Source organism: Rhinolophus sinicus, linkage group LG06 (assembly GCF_036562045.2).
Source record: "Rhinolophus sinicus isolate RSC01 linkage group LG06, ASM3656204v1, whole genome shotgun sequence".
Lineage (NCBI taxonomy): Eukaryota > Metazoa > Chordata > Mammalia > Chiroptera > Rhinolophidae > Rhinolophus > Rhinolophus sinicus.
Window position 1 is genome coordinate 79,442,784 of NC_133756.1, and position 22,571 is coordinate 79,465,354.

The following is a 22,571-nucleotide window of genomic DNA, read 5'->3' on the forward strand; positions in this document are numbered from 1 at the left end:
TTCCCATTTCCTCCCAGTTAGTCATGGTGAGGTCATCATGCTTAGCCTCTGGCTCCTAGGCCTCTCCCTAAGGATGGTGTATATGTACAGGAAGAGGGGAGTCGAGAGACTGCAGAGGAGGATGTGGCAAGGCATCATGGGTAAAACAGACTCTGGAGTCAAAGAGACATGGGTTCAAATCCTGACTGCCAGCTGGCCAGTAGTGTGACCTTCAGCAAATTACTTAATCGCTCAAATCTTTCGCCGAAAAAGGTGGGGAACCTGGGAAGCCGTTTCTTTACTTGTATAATGGGGATAGTAATACTTGGTTTATAGTGAGAATTAATGAGATAAAGTACCAAAAGCACAAAGCCTGGCAGTCAGAAAATGGTTTTTTTTTTTTTTTTTAGATCCTAATATATATCAAATTTTAATATATATATATATATATTTCAATTTGGTGGGTAGAATAAAATTATTTAATAATCCATTTGGAAGAAGTAAAAGTTGGCCCACTATCTTAACAGCATATTGGATTTTTTTTTTTAATTAAATTTATTGGGGTGACAATTGTTAGTAAAATTACATAGATTTCATCAACAAGACAAATAGTAACAAGTGTTGGAGAGGCTGTGGAGAAAAAGGAACCCTCATACACTGTTGGTGGGAATGCAGACTGGTGCAGCCGTTATGGAAGGCAGTGTGGAGGTTCCTCAAAGAATTACGAATAGAATTGCCATATGACCCAGCAATCCCTCTCCTGGGTATCTACCCAAAAAATCTGAAAACATTTAGAGATAAAGACACGTGTGCTCCAATGTTCATTGCAGCTTTGTTTACGGTGGCCAAGACATGGAAACAACCAAAATGTCCTTCGATAGATGAATGGATAAAGAAGTTGTGGTATATATACACTGTGGAATACTATTCGGCAGTAAGAAAAGATGATATAGGAACATTTGTGACAACATGGATGGATCTTGAGAGAGTAATGCTGAGCGAAACAAGTCAGACAGAAAAAGCAGAGAACCATGTGATTTCACTGATATGTGGTATATAAACCAAAAACAACAAAAGAACAAGACAAACAAATGAGAAACAGAAACTCATAGACACAGAAAATGTTTTATTTACATTTTACAAAACAAGGGTTTATTTCCCTTGTTTAGAAGTGTGAGGGGGTGACTGTCACTGAGAAATCTTGTAGGCTTGTAGGTGAGTTCATGTGAATGTGAGCATGTGGGTGTCAGTATCTGATGGCATCTGTAGGACAGAGTGAGAGGGAGCAAGGAGGAATCTTGAGGAGAGCATTGATGTGTGTGGTTATGAGCAGAGAAGAGCTCTAGTCTAAGTGTGTAAATAAGTGTGGCCCGCTGAGGCTTTCTTCCTCAAAAATTCCCCCTCTTTAAAGAAAAAAATCTGACATGTCTGTTCTTGTCAGTAACAAGAAATTCAAAATCCCTTCCTGGGGTGGAAGGGAATGACCTAACCCATGAGGCTCATCCAAGGAAAGCAAACGCACGGGACGCCCACTCCTGGCAGAAGCCAGGCAACTTTCTCTCAACTGGTGGGGAAACCATACCCCAAAAGATGTTCCAAGGGTCCAGACCCTCTGTAGACTGCCCCAGGCCAGAGAGGCTGCCCTCAGCCTTGTCCTAAGCATGAGGGTTTCCCAAGCTTCAGAAAGATCACACAGGCAGCCAACCCACTGGGCCTGTGGAGTGGGTCAACTCTGGCTGGGCTGGTGGGGTCATATCTTGGTGTGGGGTGGGCTCCTCCACATACATCTTGTCCAAAAACCTAGGACAGTGAGTAGTAGACCCTAGGCTAGAATCCTCAGACCTCAGAATAGAAAGCACAGAGTACAAGCCATATCCCAACCTGTTTACGACTCTCCCTCAGGATCACAGAATCCTTCGGAATTGCCTCCATTCTCCTGCCCTTGAAGAGAACCTGGCCCAACTATCCCTTAGATAAGAATCTGTCTCATTTAAAGACTTTGAATGAGAAGCTGATTCTACATTCTTACTCCCTTGGTAGTTGTTACAGTGTTTTATAAACCCCATTGGCTACACGTCCTTTCTCATAGCCAACCAAGATGACTCCTTAACTAAAACCTATCTCTGTTTTAGGTTTTCAGTGTAAACAGAGAATAGTTGGCTTCCAGTTGTTAGCAAACTTCCCCAATGAACGAAATTGCAGGAGTTGCCTGCCTAAGAGGTTTTGGCTTAGGACTCAAGGTTATTCCTCTCTGACTATGAAGAATGTACCAGAGCTAACTGCCTTGTAGGAAATGTTAGTAGTGACATCAAATCACTCTACAGATAAAGGAAAAGAACATACTTGTATGTCTGAGTGTCACCTCCAGCCCCACCCCAGACTTCCACGTAAACCTGGGCTCAGATGATCAGAGTGGGAAGGAACCCTGGTGGTTACTCAATGCACCAGCACACTGGGACTATCTTCCCTTGCCCATGGCTATCTCCCTCTCCAGCCCTCTTTTCTCTGCCTGACAAACTCTGACTCACCCTTTAGAGTTAGATGCAAGTATCACCTCCTCCATGAAGCCTGCCCTGAGATCCCAGGAAGAATGAACTGTTCCCATTTCTGTTTGACACCATGCTTTTTACATACCTCTTGAAAGGCATGAATGAGATTGTACTATAAGCATTCAGTTAAGAGTCTCTGTGTCTCTCTCCCTTACTTTCCTTCTATCTCTACACCCCCACACTTCATACTAGACTGTGAGTTCCTCCAGTGCAGAAACCATGTCTTAATTTTCTTTGTATTCCCACAAATGGCATAGTACATGTTTTCCCCAATCCCTGCCCCACATTTGTGAAATTTTTCAGCTGTGAACATTCAGACCAAAAATATTAAGTGACTTGACCAAAGTTATATAACTGATTAGTGACAAAAACAGGACCAAAACTCAGGCTTTCTGATTTTGTATCTAATTCTCACCTCTCTGCCTCACTCTGGGGACCCCCCCCCATTATTGCTTCCTGATTATCTCCAGCTTAGACTTCCTCCTTCCAACAAAATCTTCCACCTTCTGCTTCTGACATCACACCCCGTCACAGCCTTCACCCCCAAACTTCTCATCATCCTCTAACCTTAAGAGTAAAGTCTTCTTCCTGCACTTCACCCTTCTTTTTACATATCCACCCATCCTGCAGTCCATCCAATACTGCCTTATTGCACTCGAAACCCTCCCTGATTAACTCCAACGCACCCAACTTGATTTCCTTCATAGGCAACCAGTTTGTTTCTACATTGTCCCCCTGAGCTGGGTCATGTACTCCTTCCTGAGCGCTTTTTGATCTGTTTCCCCTGTTTTGTCCCTTATCTTCTTCCTGTAAATCAGGAGTCCCATGAGGAATCCAGATATTCCATTCTTTGTACCTCCATAAACTCCTCTACACACAGTCAGTCCACATAAACAGACTTGCCCAAGAAGCAACTCAGGTTGAGCTTTGACAGGAAAAGAGTTGTTTCTTAGATTCTGGACCACATCTGGCATGTAGTTGATCCTAAATAGGTACTGCGTTTGTCAGTACTCTTTTGAGGGGATAGTGAAGAGGAGACTCAGATATGGGATTGTGGCTTGGGAGAGGGGTTGGAGGCAAAGGTCCTTTAAAGGCCCTTTCCAATCCCAAATGGTATGAGTCGCTGAATAAACACCCTCAAACTTTACTTAATTTTTGTATCTCCCACACCTGACACAGTAAAAATGACCCCCAAAATTTATAGAATAAAGGGTTTCTTCTGAAAGTCCTTACCTGCCTGTTGAAATCTAGGCCATTTCGATCATTTCCTATAAGAAATAAAAAAAGAAAATATTAGTTGTTAGCAGGATTAGAAGAGACTAAAAGTTAGAGGAAAAATAGGATGTTGGGAGAAGCTTGTCTTTACTTTGAAAAAGAACACCTGCTTTCCCTGTGGTTAGGGTCCTCCTGCTGATCCTATTTTCTGGAAAGGTCTTTGGAAAATCTCTTCCAGGGATACAGATAACCAGAGTAAGGGCACACTGACTTCTCCAAGGTCACAAAGAGTTGAGTGGGATTAGAATTTGCCATACCAGAGTGTGAGTTCTGTGGCACTTCCTCAGACAAAAGCTATTACAGACACTTTCATGGGTAAGCAAAGAATGACCAGCTATCGTGCTTCCCAAAAATAAGACCTAGCCGGACAATCAGCTCTAATGCGTCTTTTGGAGCAAAAATTAATATAAGACCCAGTATTACTTCACTATAATATAAGACCCGGTCTACTATAAGACCCGGTCTTATATAATAATATAATATAAGGCCGGGTCTTATATTAATTTTTGCTCCAAAAGACGCATTAGAGCTGATTGTCCGGCCAGGTCTTATTTTCGGGAAACACAGTATGCATCCTAAAGGAACTGCCTCAAGGCAAGAAGTCCTCCCACTTCCTAGCCCTCCAGTGGTAATGACACCTAAGTCATGTCAGGTAGATAGGAGTCAGTCCTGTTTCTCCCCTACACCCCCCGCGACTTTCTTGTTCTGTTCATCATTTTCTTTTTATAATAAATATTGGGTTGAAAAAGTAAATATGTGCTGAATAAACTTTTATATAGAAAAAGTATAAAGTAGCAGAAAAATCATTCTGCTAAGAGGCAACTATAATTAATATTTTATGGTTCTTTTTATTTTTGTTTTTCCTCATTGATATATACCACTCTGTATAGATTTTTTTTAATTAAAATTTATTGGGGTGGCAGTGGTTAGTAAAATTACATAGGTTTCAAGTGTACAATTCTGTAATATGTCATTTATATATCACATTGTGTGTTCACCACCCAGACTCAGGTCTGTATAGATTTTTATCATGATTTTTCCAGTAAGCATCATAAATAGTTCTCCTATACTATTATGGAGGATCAAAAATCTTACTCCTATGTTTGCAAACATAATTTTTAATGGCTACCTAATATTCCACTCTATGGACACATCATGATTTGCTTAAATATAAAACTATTGTTTGGGAAATTGTTTCCAGTTTTGCTATAATAAGGTTTTCTATTATTATAGCTCACTAGGGCAGGAGCTGACAAACAACCTTCCTTAGGGCCCCATGGATTGTTGGCTCTATAATAGCAAGGAAAATGATTATTTATCCCAGACAATAAAAACCTAAAGAAGTTCACCACCATCTAGCTAGTATTAAAAGAAATGTTAAAGGGACACCTTTTTTAAAATCATCTTTATTAAATTTATTGGGGTGACACTGATTAGTAAAATTAAATAGGTTTCAAGTGCACATTTATATGATATATCATCTATATATTGCATTGTGTGTTCACTATCCAGAGTCAGTTCTCCTTCTATCACCATATATTTGACTGTCCTCTTTTATCACCCCCCTACCCCTCTTACCCTCTGGTAACCACTAAATTTTTTCTGTCTATGAGTTTTTGTTTGTGTGTTTGCTTGTTGCTTTCAATTTTATATGCTATGTATGACTGAAGTCATATGGTTCTCGACTTTTCCTGTCTGACTTATTTTGCTTAGCATAATATCAATCCATGTTGCTGCAAATGGCAGTATTTAATCTTTTTTATGGTGGAGCATTCCACTGTCGATGTATACCACATCTCCTTTATCCAATCATTTATTGAAGGATACTTTGGTTGTTTCCATGTCTTGGTCACTGTGAATAATGCTGCACTGAACCTAGGCGTACATATCTTTATGGATAAATGTTTTCAGATATTTCAGATATCTTCTGGTAGATACCCAGAAGAAGGATTACTGGGTTATATGGTAATTTGATTCTTAATTTTTTGAGGAAACTCCATACTGTTTTCCATAGTGGCTGTACCAATTTACATCCCCACCAGCAGTGTATGAGGGTTCCTTTTTCTCCACAACCTCTACAACACTTGTTATTATTTGTCTTGTTGATAAGAGCCATTCAAACATGTGTAAGGTGGTATCTCATTGTGGTTTTGATTTGCATTTCTCTAATAGCTAGTGAAGTTGAGCATTTTTTTTTTTTTGAGCATTTTTCATATATCTGTTGGCTGTTTGTATGTCTTCTTGGGAGAAGTGTCTGTTCAGGTTCTCTGCCCATTTCTAAACTGGATTGTTTGTTTTTTTGTTGTTGAGTTACACAAGTTATTTATATAATTTGGACATTAGCCCGTTATTGGAAGTGTTGTTTGCAAATATCTTCTCCCATTTGATTGGTTGCCTCTTTGTTTTGTTGATGGTTTCTTTTGCTGTGCAGAAGATTTTTAGTTTGATATAGTTTCATTCACTTATTATTGCTTTTACTTTAAAGAGACTTCTTGAAGAAGAAAAGGAAGACAAAGAAGAAGAAGAACAGGAGGAGAAAGAGGCGGAGGAATAAAAAACATGAATAATAAATGGCAATAACTATGCACCTGTTAATAATGACTTCAAATGTAAATGGATTAAATGCTCCCATCAAAAGACATAGAGTAGAGTGGCCAGATGGCTCGGTTGGTTAGAGCATGAGCTCTGAACAACAGGGTTGCCAGTTCGATTCCCACATGGGCCGGTGAGCTGCGCCCTCCACAACTAAATTGAAGACAATGAGCTGCCAAGGAGCTTCCAGAGGGGTGGCCAGATGGCTCAGTTCATTACAGTGTGAGCTCTCAACAGCAAGGTTGCTGGTTCAATTCCCACATGGGATGGTGGGCTGTGCCCCCTGCAACTAAAGATTGAAAACGGCGACTGGACTGAAAGCTTAACTGCACCCTCCATAACTAGATTGAAGGACAACTACTTGGGGCTGATGGGTCCTGGAGAAACACACTATTCCCCAATATTCCCCAATAAAATTTATTTAAAAATAAAAGACATAGTGTAGCTGAAGGAATAAGAAAACAAGACCCATACATATGATGTCTACAAGAGACACACTTCAGCCCAAAAGACACAAACAGCCTGAAAGTATAGGGATTGAAAAAGATATTTCATGCAAATAGAAACAAACAAACAAACAAAAGCTGAGGTAGCAATAAGAAAAAATAGACTTTAGAACAAAGGCCATAACAACAGACAAAGGACATTTCACAGTAATTAAGGGATCAATACAAAAAGAGGATATAAACTTGGTGAACACTAATGCACCCAACATAGCAGTACCTAAATATGTAAAACAACTATTGATGGACCTAAAGGGAGAGATCAACAGTGATACAGTAATAACAGCAGGGACTTTAACACCTCACTGACATCAATGGATAGATCATCCAGACAGAAAATCAACAAGGAAACAGTGGACTTAAATGGCAATTAGACAAGATGGATTTAATTGATATTTTTAGAACATTTTACCACCAAAGCAGCAGAATATACATTCGTTTCAAGCACACATGGAACATTTTCTGGGATAGACTACATGTTTGGCCACAAAACAAGTCTCAGCACACTCGAGAAGACTGAAATCATATCAAGCATCTTCTCTGATCACAATGGTATGAAAGTAGAAATCAATTATAGGAAGAAAACTGAAGAAACACACAAACACATGGAGGATAAATAACATGATACTAGACAGTGAATAGGTTAACAAAGAGACCAAGGAAGACATCAAAATATACTTTGAGACAAATAATGATGAAAACATAGCAACCAAAAATCTACAGGACACAGCCAAAGCAGTTCTAAGAAGGAAAGTCTTAGCAATATAGGCTTATCTCACAAAACAAGAAACGTCTCAAAGAAACAATCTAACCTTACCCCTGAAGGAACTAGAAAAAGAAGAACAAACAAAGTCCAAAGTGAGTAGAAGGAAGAAAATGATAAAGATCAGAGTGGAAATAAATGAAAAAGAGTCTCAAAAACAATGCAAAAGATCAATAAGTGCTGGTTCTTTGAAAAGAAAATGATAAACCCTTAGCCAGACTAATAAATAAATAAAAAAGAGAGGATCCAAATAAATAAAATCAGGAATGAAAGCAAAGAAGTGATTACCAACATCACAAAAACACAAAGGATCATTAAGAATATTATGAATAATGATGTTATCAAAACGGACAATCTGGAAGAAGTGGATGAATTCCTAGAAACATACAATCTTCCAAGACAGAATCAAGAAGAAAAAGAAAATATGAACAGACCGATAATTACTAATGAAAATGAATCAGTAATCAAAAAACTCCCAACAAATAAAAGTCCTGGACCAGATGGCTTCGTAGTTGAATTTCACCAAACATTCAAAGAATTGACATCTATCCTTCCCAACTATTCCAAAAGACTCAAAAGGGGGGAAGGCTCCCAAGCTCATTTTATGAGGCCACCATTACCCTGATTCCAAAACTAGATAAGGATATAAGAAAAATATAAATTATAGGCCAATATCCCTAAAGAACATAGATTAAAAATCTTCAACAAAATATTAGGAAACTGACTAAGGAATACATGAAAAAGATCATACACCACAATCAAGTGGGATTTATTCCTGGGATCCAAAGAAGGGTCAATATCCACAATTCAATTAACGTGACACACCACATAAAAAAATGAGGGATAGAAATCATATAATCATATCAGTAGATGCAGAAGAAGCATTTGACAAAATCCAGCATCCATTTATGATAAAAACTCTCAGTGAAGTGGGAAGACAGGGAATATACCTCAACATAATAAATACCATATATGATAAATCCATGGCTAACACCACACTCAACAGTGAGAAAAATTAAAAGCATGTTTCTTAAGGACGAGACAAGGATGTTCACTATCACCACTGTTATTTTAGTTTTTCCTAAGAAGCAAATTCATAGCAATATAGGCCTACCTCAAGGAATAAGGAAAGTCTGCTTCTTCTTATTCAGTCTTGGAAGTTTATACGTTTCTAGGAATTTATCCACTTCTTCCAGATTATCCGATTTGGTAATATATAATTGTTCATAGTAGTTCTCTAATGATCCTTTGTGTTTCTGTGATGTTGGTTGTCATGTCTTTGCTTTCATTTCTGATTTTATTTATTTGTGCCCTCCCCTTTTTTTAATTTATTAGTCTGGCTAAGAGTTTATCAATTTTTTTTTCTTTTCAAAGAACCAGCACTTATTGATCTTTTGCATTGTTTTTGAGACTCTTTTTCATTTATTTCCACTCTGATCTTTATCATTTTCTTCCTTCTACTCACTTTGGACTTTGTTTGTTCTTCTTTTTCTAGTTCCTTCAGGGGTAAGGTTAGATTGTTTCTTTGAGACGTTTCTTGTTTTGTGAGATAAGCCTATATTGCTAAGACTTTCCTTCTTAGAACTGCTTTGGCTGTGTCCTGTAGATTTTTGGTTGCTATGTTTTCATCATTATTTGTCTCAAAGTATATTTTGATGTCTTCCTTGGTCTCTTTGTTAACCTATTCACTGTCTAGTATCATGTTATTTATCCTCCATGTGTTTGTGTGTTTCTTCAGTTTTCTTCCTATAATTGATTTCTACTTTCATACCATTGTGATCAGAGAAGATACTTGACATGATATCAGTCTTCTCGAGTGTGCTGAGACTTGTTTTGTGGCCAAACATGTAGTCTATCCCAGAAAATGTTCCATGTGTGCTTGAAACGAATGTATATTCTGCTGCTTTGGTGGTAAAATGTTCTAAAAATATCAATTAAATCCATCTTGTCTAATTGCCATTTAAGGCCACTGTTTTCTTGTTGATTTTCTGTCTGGATGATCTATCCATTGATGTCAGTGAGGTGTTAAAGTCCCTGCTGTTATTACTGTATCACTGTTGATCTCTCCCTTTGGGTCCATCAATAGTTGTTTTACATATTTAAGTACTCCTATGTTGGGTGCATTAGTGTTCATGCGGGTTATGTCCTCTTTTTTTTTTTTTATTTAATGGGATACAATTGTTAGTAAAATTACATAGATTTCAGATGTACAATTCTGTATTACATCATCTATAAATCCCAATTTGTGTTCACCACCCAGAGTCAGTTCTCCTTCCATCACCGTATATATATTTTTTTAAATTTTATTTTATTAAATTTATTGGGGTGACAATTGTTAGTAAAATTACATAGATTTCAGGTGTACAATTCTGTATTACATCATCTATAAATCCCAATTTGTGTTCACCACCCAGAGTCAGTTCTCCTTCCATCACCACATATTTGATCCCCTTACCCTCATCTCCCACCCCCCACCCCCCTTACCCTCTGGTAACCAATAAACTATTGTCTGTGTCTATGAGTTTTTGTTTCTCATTTGTTTGTCTTGTTCTTTTGTTGTTTTTGGTTTATATACCACATATCAGTGAGATCATATGCTTCTCTGCTTTTTCTGTCTGATTTATTTCGCTCAGCATTACTCTCTCAAGATCCATCCATGTAGTCAGACAGAAAAAGTAGAGAACCATGTGATTTCACTGATATGTGGTATATAAACCAAAAGCAACAAAAGAACAAGACAAACAAATGAGAAACAGAAACTCATAGACACAGACAATGGTTTGGTGGTTGCTAGAGGGTAAGGGGGGTGGGGGGTGGGGGTGGGAGATGAGGGTAAGGGGGATCGAATATATGGTGATGGGAGGAGAACTGACTCTGGGTGATGAACACACAATGGGATTTATAGATGATGTAATACAGAATTGTACACCTGAAATCTATGTAATTTTACTAACAATTGTCACCCCAACAAATTTAATTTAAAAAAAAAAGATCCATCCATGTCACAAATCTTCCTGTATCATCTTTTCTTACCGCCGAATAGTATTCCATTGTGTATATATACCACAACTTCTTTATCCATTCATCTATTGAAGGACATTTTGGTTGTTTCCATGTCTTGGCCACCGTAAACAAAGCTGCAATGAACATTGGAGCACACGTGTCTTTATGGATAAATGTTTTCAGATTTTTTGGGTAAATACCCAGGAAGGGGATTGCTGGGTCATATGGCAATTCTATTCGTAATTTTTTAAGGAACCTCCACACTGCCTTCCATAACGGCTGCACCAGTCTGCATTCCCACCAACAGTGTATGAGGGTTCCTTTTTCTCCACAGCCACTCCGACACTTGTTAGTATTTGTCTTATTGATGATAGCCATTCTGACTGGGGTGAGGTGATATCTCATTGTGGTTTTTATCTGCATTTCTCTGATGATTAGTGATGTTGAGCATTTTTTCATATGTCTATTTGTCATTTGTATGTCCTCTTTGGAAAAATGTCTCTTCAGGTCCTCTGCCCATTTTTCAATTGGGTTGTTTGTTTTTTGTTGTTGAGTCGTATGAGTTTCTTGTATATTTTGGATATTAGCCCCTTATCGGAGGCACTGTTTGCAAAAATCTTCTCCCATTCAGTTGATTGCCTCTTTATTTTGTCGATAGTTTCTTTTGCTGTGCAGAAGCTTTTAAGTTTGATATACTCCCATTTGTTTATTTTAGCTTTTACTTTCATCGCCTTTGGAGTCAAATTCATAAAGTGCTCTTTGAACCCAAGGTCCATAAGTTTAGTACCTATGTTTTCTTCTATGCAGTTTATTGTGTCAGGTCTTATACTTAAGTCTTTGATCCATTTGGAATTAATTTTGGTACATGGTGACAGATAGCAGACCAGTTTCATTCTTTTGCACATGGCTATCCAATTCTCCCAGCACCATTTATTGAAGAGGCTGTCTTTTCTCCATTGTATATTTTTTGCTTCTTTGTCAAAAATTATCTGTCCATATTTTTGTGGTTTCATTTCTGGGTTCTCATTCTATTCCATTGGTCTATGTGTCTGTTTTTCTGCCAATACCATGCTGTTTTGATTATTGTAGCCCTGCAGTACAGGCTAAAGTCAGGGAGTGTGATAACTCCATTATTATTCTTTTTTCTTAAGATTGCTTTGGCTATTCGGGTCTTTTGTGGTTCCAAAAAAATCTGATGATTTTTTGTTCTATTTCCTTAAAAAATGCCATTGGGATTTTGATGGGGATTGCATTAAATCTGTATATTGCTTAGGGTAAATTGGCCATTTTAACTATGTTGATTCTTCCAATCCATGAGCACAGAATGTCTTCCCATTTCATTGTGTATTCTTCAAATTCTTTTAAAAATGTCTTATAGTTTTCAGCATATAGGTCTTTCACATCCTTGGTTAAGTTTATTCCTAGGTATTTTATTCTTTTTGCTACAATTGCAAATGGAATTGTTTTTGTATTTCTTTTTCTGATATTTCATTGTTAGTATATAGGAATGCAATGGACTTTTGTATGTTGATTTTGTAGCCAGCAACTTTACTGTATTCGTTGATTGTTTCTAAAAGCTTTTGGCAGAGTCTTTAGGGTTTTCTATATATAGCATCATGTCATCTGCAAAGAGTGAGAGTTTAACTTCTTCATTCCCAATTTGGATGCCTTTTATTTGTTTTTCTTGTCTGATTGCTCCGGCAAGTACTTCCAACACTATGTTGAAAAGCAGAGGTGATAGGGGACAGCCCTGTTGTGGTCCTGAAGGTAGAGCAAAGGGTTTCAGTTTTTCACCATTATTTATGAGATTAGCTGAGGGTTTGTCATATATGGTCTTTATTATGTTAAGGTATTTTCCTTCTATACCTATTTTATTAAGTGTTTTAATCATAAATGGATGTTGTATCTTGTCAAATGCTTTTTCTGCATCAATTGATATAATCATATGATTTTTGTCCTTTATTTTGTTTATGTGATGTATCACATTGATGGATTTGCATATGTTGGACCATTCTTGTGCCCCTGGGATGAACCCAACGTGGTCGTGATGAATAATCTTTTTAATGCATTGTTGTATTCGATTTGCTAGAATTTTGTTTAGGATTTTTGCATCTGTATTCATCAGAGATATTGGTCTGTAGTTTTCTTTTTTTGTGTTGTCCTTACCAGGTTTTGGTATCAGGGTAATGTTGGCCTCATAAAATGAATTAGGGATTACTCTCTCTTCTTCAATTTTTTGGAAGAGTTTGAGCAGGATTGGTATTAGATCCTCTTTGAAGGCTTGGTAGAATTCACTAGTGAAGCCATCTGGTCCAGAAGTTTTTCTTTTGGGAAGGTTTTGGATGACTGATTCAATTTCGTTACTGGTAATTGGTCTGTTTAGACATTCCAGTTCTTCATGGTTCAGCCTTGGCAGGCTATATGTTTCCAAGAACTTGTTCATTTCTTCTAGATTATTGAATTTGGTGGCATATAGTCCTTCATAATATTTTTGGATGATCCTTTGTATTTCTGTGGCATCCATGATAACTTCCCCCCTTTTTTTTTAAATTAAATTTATTGGGGTGACAATTGTTAGTAAAATTACATAGATTTCAGGTGTACCAGTCTGTATATATGGTGATGGAAGGAGAACTGACTCTGGGTGATGAACACACAATGGGATTTATAGATGATGTAATACAGAACTTCCCCTTTTTCATTTCTGATTTTGTTAATTAGTGTCTTCTTTCTTTTTATCTGAGTGAGTCTAGCCAAGGGTTTGTCAATTTTGTTAATCTTTTCGAAGAATAAGCTCTTTGTACATTAATATTTTCTATTGTTGCTTTGTTCTCTATTTCATTTAGTTCTGCTCTGATTTTTCTTATTTCCTTTCTTCTGCTGACCTTTGGTTTCACTTGTTCTTCTTTTTCTAGTTCTTTAAGGTGTAACCTGAGGTTATTTATTTGGGATTTTTCTTGTGTCTTGAGATAGGCCTGTAATGATAAAAATTTCCCTCTTGTAACTGCTTTCCCTGCATCCAAAAATTATGGTAGGATGCATTTTCATTGTCATTTGTTTCTATGTATCTTTTGATCTCTCCTCTAATTTCTTCTTTGATCCAGTCGTTCTTTAAAAGTATGTTGTTTAATCTCCATGTATTTGTGTTTTTTCCTGCTTTCTTTTTGCAGTTGATATCCAATTTCAAAGCCTTGTGATCAGAGAATATGCTTGGTATGATTTCAATCTTCTTAAATTTGCTGAGGCTGATTTTATGTCCCAATATATGGTCTATCCTTGAGAATGTTCCATGTACACTAGAAAAAAATGTATAGTCTGATGTTTTAGGATGAAGTGCTCTATATATGTCAATTATGTCCATTTCATCTAATGTGTCATTTAGGGCTGCTATTTCATTATTTATTTTCTGTTTGGATGATCTATCCATAGCTGTCAATGATGTATTTAAGTCCCGTCATATAATTGTGTTTTGGTCAATTTCTCCCTTTAGTTTGGTTAGTAGTTGGTTGGTATATTTTGGTGCTCTCTGATGGGGGCATAAATATTGATGACTGTTATGTCTTCTTGTTGTATATTCCCCTTTACCATTATGAAATGTCCATCTTTGTCTCTTGTTATCTTTTTCACCCTGAAGTCTGTTTCATCTGATATCATTATGGCTACACCTGATTTTCTCTGGATACCATTTGCTTGGAGTGTCAATTTCCACCCTCTCAGTTTGAGTCTATGCGTGTCCTTGTAGCTGAGATGTGTCTCTTGGAGACAGCATATGGTTGGGTTTAGTTTTTTTATCCAATCTCCTACTCTGTGCCTTTTTATCGGTGAGTTCAGTCCATTTACACTTAGGGTGATTATTGATATGTGAGGATTTCCTGTCATTCTATCTTTATTTTTCTGGGAAGGCTGTGTCTCCATTGTTTCTTTGCCTTCTTGTTTTTGTCTATTATTTCCATGTGGTGGTATTCTATGGTGTTTCCCTCTGTTTCTTCTTTTATCACAGTATGTATTTCAGTTCTGATTTTTTTTGAGTGGTTCCCCTTAAGTTTATGTAAAAGAAATTTTGATATTTAGAGTTCCATTTTCTTCAGCACGCTTACTTTCTCCATTCCCATATTCCGGTTCAGGCCTTTACTCTCCCCCTTTTTGAGTTTTGGTTGCCACAAATTGTCCCTGTTGATGGTGGTCGAATAGCCTCCTTTAGTATTTCTTGTAGTGCAGGTTGTGTATTAGAAAATTCCCTCAACTTCTGTATGTCTGGAAAGGTCTTTATTCCTCCTTCATATCTAAACAATATCTTTGCTGGATATATTATTGTTGGCTCATATTTTCTCTCTTTCAGTTGTTTGAATATTTGGTTCCACTCCGTCCTGGCTTGTAGAGTTTCTGCTGAAAAATCTGATGATAATCTAATGGGCTTTCCTTTGTAGGTTACCGTCTTCTTTTCCCTGGCTGCCTTGAGGATTCTTTCTTTGTCGTTGATTTTAGACAGCTTCAATACAATGTGCCTTGGAGAAGGCCTGTTGGGATTGAGGTCATTAGGTGTTCTATTTGCTTCTTGGATTTGAGGATCCAGTTCTGTCCAAAAGTTTGGGAAGTTCTTATCGACAATTTATTTGAAGATATTCTCTGTTCCCTTCCCTCTTTCTTCTTTCCTTGGTATGCCCATTATTCTTATATTGCTCTTTCTGATGGAGTCAGAAAGTTCTTGTAGTTCTTTCATTTCTTTTAAGTCTCAAGTCTCTTTCTTCTTCCATCTGTGTCATTTCCAGGTTTCTATCTTTGATGTCACTGATTCTTTCCTCCATCTGGCCAACTCTACTACCTAAGCTGGCTATTTTAATCTTAATTTCTTCTATTGATTTCTTAATCTCCAGAAATTCTATTTGGTTCTCTTTTAAAATTTCAATCTCTTTCGTAAAATGCTCATGTTTTTCTTTGATTGTGTTTTTGAGTTCACTAAACTGCCTTTCTGTGTTTTCTTGCATCTCGTTGAGTTTTTTCAGACCTGCAGTCTTGAATTCTCTGTCATTTAAGTCACATATTTCCATATCTTTAAGTTCCTTTTCTGGAGACTTTTCACTTTCTTTCTGAGCTGTCTTGTTGCCTTGGTTATTCATGGCAATTAGTGATTTGTTATTTCTCTTCCTCGACATATACAGGAGTGGCTTCTGCAACAGGTTGATATGAAGCAGTCTTTCTTTTATTTTTCAGTGCTTGTTGGTAGAATGTTTTATTTTCTATCCGACTGCAGCCTTTTTTTCTCTCTCACATGGTAGTGCTATGTTTTCTCTGCACTATTCCAGCCTCTCAAACAATGGGGGGATTCCCTGGGATACAGGCTTCTCCTCTGTTAATAGTTCACCTGGGTCACAGGGAGCACTGTCCATGTGGGTATGCGGAGAGCTTTTGAAGTTCCAAAGCTCTTCCTGCACCAGATTCAGAGCCCATATGTTTCAGCAGTTCTGTTTACTCCTGCAGGGATCCACACAGATATATGGGGCCAGCGGCGGGTTGAGTTGTGAGAGGTGGCCCAGAGAAATGGCGGCGCCCACCACCACAGCCGGTCCTGCTTCCACAGCTCCCTCCCCTTTGCCGGAACTAGTTGGGCTGTGAATCTGTGTCTGCAGATCACAGTTCTCAGAACTGCAAATATTCTGTTCTTTTGATCTGATACTGCTACTGTTCCACTTCTAGCACCTGGCAGGTGGGGGTGTGGCGATCTCTGGCAGGGTAGGGAGGTGGCGGCTAGTCTCAGTGCATACGGCTTCCATTCTCTGTTTGGCAGTGAGGGCTTAAACCACCGTTGTCAGCCTTCTTCCCTCAGTCTTTTCTCTGAGGTCTCTGCCATGAGCGTTGGGTTCAGCTGTGTTATATGCTCTCTCCTCAGCCCTGTGGGCCATAAGTGGAGCCCTAGCTGTCTGAGTTCTTCTGTCTCCCACAGTTGCGTTAGTTCCAGGATGCAGTGAGCTCGGAGCACTGAGCTAGGTCTGCGTCCTGCGCCCGCGCGGCTCTGTCTCAGCACTTCTCCCTTCCTTCCTCCCCCACTCTTGCGATTCACCCACCTTTAGGTGAATGCAGTAATGGGCCCCTTTGTCTTGTCTGTCAGCTGTGGAGGGAGTCCTTTGTGGAGTTATAGTTGTTCGATTAGTTGTAAATTACAGGGAAGATTTACAGAGGCTCACCTCATGCCGCCATTTTGATGATGTTTCTATATCCTCTTTTTGGATTGAGCCCTTTATCACTATGAAATGTCCTTTGTCTCTTGTTATTACCTTTGTTTTAAAGTCTATTATGTCTTATATAAGTATTGCTACCTCAGCTTTTTTTTGTTTGTTTCCATTTGCATGAAATATCTTTTTCCATCGCTTTACTTTCAGTCTGTTTGTGTCTTTTGGGCTGAATACCGTCTCTTGTAGGCAGCATATGTATGGGTCTTCTTTTCTTATTCCGTCAGCTACACTATGTCCTTTGATTGGAGCATTTTATCTATTTATATTTCAAGTGATTGTTGATAGGTGTATAGTTATTGCCACTTTATTATTCATATTTATGTTCTTTTTTTCTCCCCCCCTTCTTTTTCTTCTTAAGAAGACCCTTTAACATTTCTTGTAATACTGGTTTGGTGGTGAACTCCTTTAACTTTTTCTTGTTTAGAAAGATCTTTATCTCTTTTTCAATTTTAAATGATTACCTTGCTGGGTAGAGTAGTCTTGGCTTTAGGACTTTGCCTTTCATCACTTTGAATATTTCATACAAATCCCTTCCGGCCTGCAAAGTTTCTGAGAATTCAGCTGGCAGTTTTATGGGACCTCCCTTGTTATGTAACTAACCACCTTTCTCTTGCTGCTTTGAAGATTCTCTCTTTGTCTTTCAATTTTGCCATTTTAATTATGACTTGTCTTGGTGTGGGCCTCTTTGGTTTCTTCCAGTCAGGGACTCTCTGTACTTCCTCAACTTGTATGTCTATTTTCCTTTGCCAGGTTAGGGAAGTTTTCTGTCATTATTTTTTCAAATAGCTTCTCAATCCCTTTCTGTCACTCTTCTCCTTCTGGTACTCCAATGTTATGCTTGATGTTGTCACAGAGGTCCCTTAAACTACCCTCATTTTTTAAAATTCTTTTTTCTTTTTGCTGTTCTGATTGGGTGTTTTCTACTACCTTGTGTTCCAAACCACTGTTTTGATTGTCTGATGTATCTAATCTGCTGTTGATTCCTTCTTGTGTATTGCGTATTCTTCATTTCTGAGTGGTTCTTTTTTATGATTTCTATGTCCTTTTTTATGCTTAGCATCTCTTTGTTGAAGTTCTCACTAAGTTTCTTGATTATCCTTATAACCATTTCTTTGAACTCTGTATCTGGGCTATTGCTTGCCTACATTTTGTTTGGTCCTTTTCTGTAGTTTCATTCTTTTCTTTCATCTGGGACATGTTTGTTCTCTCATTTTGGCTGCCTCCCTGTGTTTGTTTCTATGTATTGGGTGGATCTGCTACATTTCCCCATCTTGGCAGGGTAGTCTTATGTAGTAGGTGTCCAATGGGACCCAGTGGCGCAGTCTCACTGGTCACCTGAGTTGGATGCTCCAGGAGTGTCCCTTGTGTGGGTTGTCTGTGTCCTCTTGTTGTAGTTGAGCTTGAATTGCTCTTGGAACATGAATGGGTGGGATTGACCCTCAGGTTTATGAGCTGTGACGACTGGCCATACCACAGTACATGTGCAGGGGCTGACCCCATGGAGAGGGATTCACCCCAGAAGGCTCTGGTACCTGCCGAGATCACCCTTTGGGTGTGCTGTTTGTGGGGCTAATTGGGTGGTGCTCTGTTGTGGTCTGAGGTTGGCCATTAAGTGTGTTCATTTTGGGCGTCTTGGGAGCGGCTCCTATGCAGGGCAGGTTCAGCTGCTGCTTGTGACCAGTTCAGGGTTAGCTGATAGGAGCAACAAAGTGATTCAAATTTGGTTGCTGCCTGTGCTGAAATTGGAGCCACATGGTAGAGAGCATGTTGGGATCCGAGGCTGGCTGCCACCAGTACCAAGCTTGGGGCACCTCAGAAAAAGGCCCAGGGCATCCTGAGTCCTGCTACTACCTGCTGGATGCCTGTAAGGCTCAGCCATTGAAAGACCCTCAGGCAGTAGGTGATCTGCATAAGTGGGGTATCAGGGAGTCACTAGGGTCTGGCGAGTAGTGTTCACCGGGTTAATTCCAATTTATATTTGGTGCCAGTGGACCACTCAGCAAAGGCCATAGAGCACACCACATCCAGTTGCCACGTGCCTGGGACTTGTGGTCACCAAGAGTTGTCGATGAAGACTACAGCATGGGGAAATGCCAGCTGCCTGCCACCAAAGAAACCTCAGGTCCTGTGTGTGTGTTGAGTGGGGCAGGGTCCCAGGCAGTCACCAGGTAGAATGAGTGGAGTTAACCAAGTCAATATAGATTCAGAGTTAGCTGTGTCATGCAGATTCAGATTTATCCATGCCAGGGCAGAGGGGTCAAAACAGGAAAGATGGCTTTTGTAGACAGTCTGTACAGCAGACTGACTCAACACAGGGACAATGGCAGCTGTCCCTCCAGCCCTCACCCTGGAGCCACACCACTCAGTTTCTCCCTGTATGTCTCTGGCACCTCCTGACCTGCTGTCTCTCTGCCAGAGCTGAGGGTGAGTGCCTGGGAGCAAGAGAGTCTGTGTGCAGGCCCTTTAAGAGCACACCTGGGTATCCAGCAGCCTTCCACTTCACCCAGATGGATGGAATCTTCACTGATTTTCACAGCCAGGTGTTGTGTGGTCTCTTCTTCCTGGCATTGGTCCTCAGGGCTAAGAAGCTTGCTGTGGGGCTGGGATCCCTCACTCCTCAAGGGAGATCTCTGCAGCTGAGACATCCCTCCCAATTCTCAACCACCACACGCGGGTATGGGACCAACACATTTACCTCTCTCCCCCTCCTACCAGTCTCGACATTGCTTCTTCTTTATATCTTTAGTTATAGGACTTTTGTTCAGTTAGTCTCCAGATGATTCTCCAGGTTGATTGTTCTGTAATTCAGTTGTAATTTTATTGTGGACATGGGAGGAAGCAAGCACAGCACTTACCTACTCTGCCATCTTGACCAGAACCCCCAGGACCCAAACTTTGAGAGTCTATGGAAGATCATTGCAGAAGAGGGCTCGGGACCTAAGGCTAGAACAGGGTTGTATGCTGAGGAACAGAAATGGGGCCAGTATGGCCAGAGAGAGTAGATGGGGTAACCAGTGACGAGATGATGTTGATCTAACAGATCAGTCATGTAAAGATTTCAGCTTTCATGCCAAGGATATGGGAGGTGATGAAGGGTTTGAGCAGAGGAATAACATGATCTGACTTAAGTGTTTAAACCTGCAGTGATCCACTGTAGGGGATAAGAGAGTAGTAAGGAAGACCAATTGCAGTGGCTCAGGTGTGAGAGGGCCGTAGACTGGCTGGAAGGGTAGCAGAGAAGGTAGTGAGAAGGGCCTAGATTTAGAATATGTTTTGAATTAATGGCTGACAGTACCAGCTGATGGATGGGAGGTAGGGTGCAAGGGAAGGAGAGGAATCAAGAATGATTCCTAGGGTTTGGGCTTTCTCAGTAGAGTGAGTGGTGGTGCCATTCCCTGAGATGGGGGTGACTCGAGGACTACTAGGATGGTAGTAGAAAATCAAAAGCTACCTTTTGTGGGTGAGTTAAGCTTGAGATGACAAGTAGATACTCCAGGGAGGCAGAGAAATGAGTTCGGATTCAGGAGAGGTTTCAGGTCAGAAGTACAAATTGGGCAGTTATGAGCTTATAGGTGGTATATAAAGCCACAGGACTGAGTGAGGTTATAAAGGAACTGAGTCTAGATGAAGAAGAAAATGGGTTAAGATTGGGATGATGATGAGGAGTCAGCAAAGAAGTTGGCACCGAAGTAGGAGGAAGACCAGACAAGTATGGTGTCTGGAAGGCAAGAGGAGAAGGTGTTTCCAGAAGGTGGTAATGATATACACATGAACAAGACTTAGAAAGTGATAGAAACACTGCAGGGCCCAAACAGTTTGACTTGGAGGGAGTCATCACATTTGCAGACAAAAAAAGTCTTTGCTTTTGATTTTTGTGAATACCATTATGTTGTTTGTGAGACCCACAAAATGAAAAAATGAGGAAGCAGAATTCAGAGATTAATTTTAAAATTCACCAGTCAACAAAATGAACAATTTCTTATGTGCAAAAGTTTTTTGATGGCCTTTTTCAAGAGGCCTCTCATCATGAGGATACACCTACTGCACTTGGAGCCTGGTGATGGAGTTTCCCTTTCTCATAAAATTTATTCTGCATTGGTATCTGCCTAATTTTATTTGAATCCTGGGTTAATTGAATGGTTGGGCTGGAGATGCCTGGGCCAGCCAGGGCCTCCGAGGAGACTGACCCTATGGTACTCGAAGAGAGCAAAGGTGGCACATAGCTCAATGCTGGGCACTTAGTAAGGACTCATCCACAAAGCAATTCCTATTCTGATTCCGCTCCTAAGCAGGTAAGAGTGTTCTCAGGAGACATGGCTTTCCTCATGTCCTACAGTCCACAAGAAGGTGCATTTGAGGGTCTAGTTTGAGACTCGGTGATATAATCTAGTAGAGGCATTAGTTAATACTCGATAACACTGTTGATTCTATATCCAGATCTGGCTGAGGGGCAACTGCCTCAGCCCTCATTTTACTTCCAGTCTTGTTCCTACTTTTGTCCCATGGTCCACTGGACTTGTTCGACCTGGCACCCCTCCCCACCCAGCCTACAGAAAAGGCCTAGTGGGTGGCACCTGGGAATATCATGCCAAGATCTGGGGTTCTGCTGCTGCCCTAATGCCCTAATAGAAAGGTAACTAGAGAGTCATTACAAGGATTCAATTTATTCATCTTTGAAACAGTGAGGAAGGTGCTCCTCTTTCCCAGAGAAACTAAGGGATACAATTACTATATTGTGTGAAATACTGGTCCACAATCACCAAACTACTTTTCTGCCCCTTTAAGATGCTATATGGAGGAGCAGCAGGGTATACGGGAAAGAATCCTGGACTTGAAGTCACAGGACTAGAGTTCAAGCCGTGCCTCTACCACTCCCAACCTGTGTGGCCTTGGTCAAGGCAGGAAGTTCCAGAGCCTCAGGTCTCTCAATGGCAAAATAAGGTCATAATTCCCATTCCAGCCACTTTCCAGGAATGCAGTAAAGCTCAAGTGAGATAAAGCTGATGACCATGCTATGGAGGATGGGAAGAACTATCCAGTTGCGGAGCTGGACTCCAGACATCCTGGACTATTTTTCAAACATGGTGAGCCTGGTCCTATGTTAGGGACATTTTACACTCTGTTACCTCTGACTGGAATGTCCCTCTCTCCCTAGAAAACATACACTCATCATCCAAAACCAACTTGAATGTCACATCTTCCATGAAGCTTACTCAAAGCAAAATAAGGGATTTCCTCCTCTGTTTCCACATCTTTTATTTATATCTCTTATGGCACATATCCCATTTTTTTTAGAGTGTGTCTGTTTCCCTCATGTAAGTGTGAGAACCTAGAGGCCAGGGTTATTATATTCATCTTTGTACCTTGAGTGCCTAAAAGTGTCCAACACATAGTAGGTGCTGAATGACTATGTGTTTGACCCAAATTACTAAAACACTGCTACAAAAATGAATCTTCTATTCAGAGCTTAAAAATTGCAAGTACCACCATTTGCGGAACCCTGAACACATTCTATTTCCAAGCCCTGGCTCCCTCTTTGAAAGGCAGTAGCCACTTGCAGAAAAAAACAAAGCAGGACACACACACATATGGGGCAGGAACCTTATTTTTAGAGTTGGAAGAACACTGTAGTTCAACCTCAGAGGGAAAGAAATTTGCTAGGGTCACACAGACTCAG

At 39.8% G+C, this 22,571-nt stretch overlaps 1 protein-coding gene across 1 annotated transcript in view; it reads right to left on the bottom strand.

Moving 5' to 3' along the window:
• Window positions 1-22,571, bottom strand: part of POU2F3 (POU class 2 homeobox 3) — a 90,773-nt gene that overhangs the window by 49,322 nt on the left and 18,880 nt on the right. Inside the window, exon 2 of the mRNA XM_074335329.1 lies at window positions 3,762-3,796. Within this exon, the coding sequence (XP_074191430.1) occupies window positions 3,762-3,796 (35 nt within the window). The remainder of the gene's footprint in view (window positions 1-3,761; window positions 3,797-22,571) is intronic.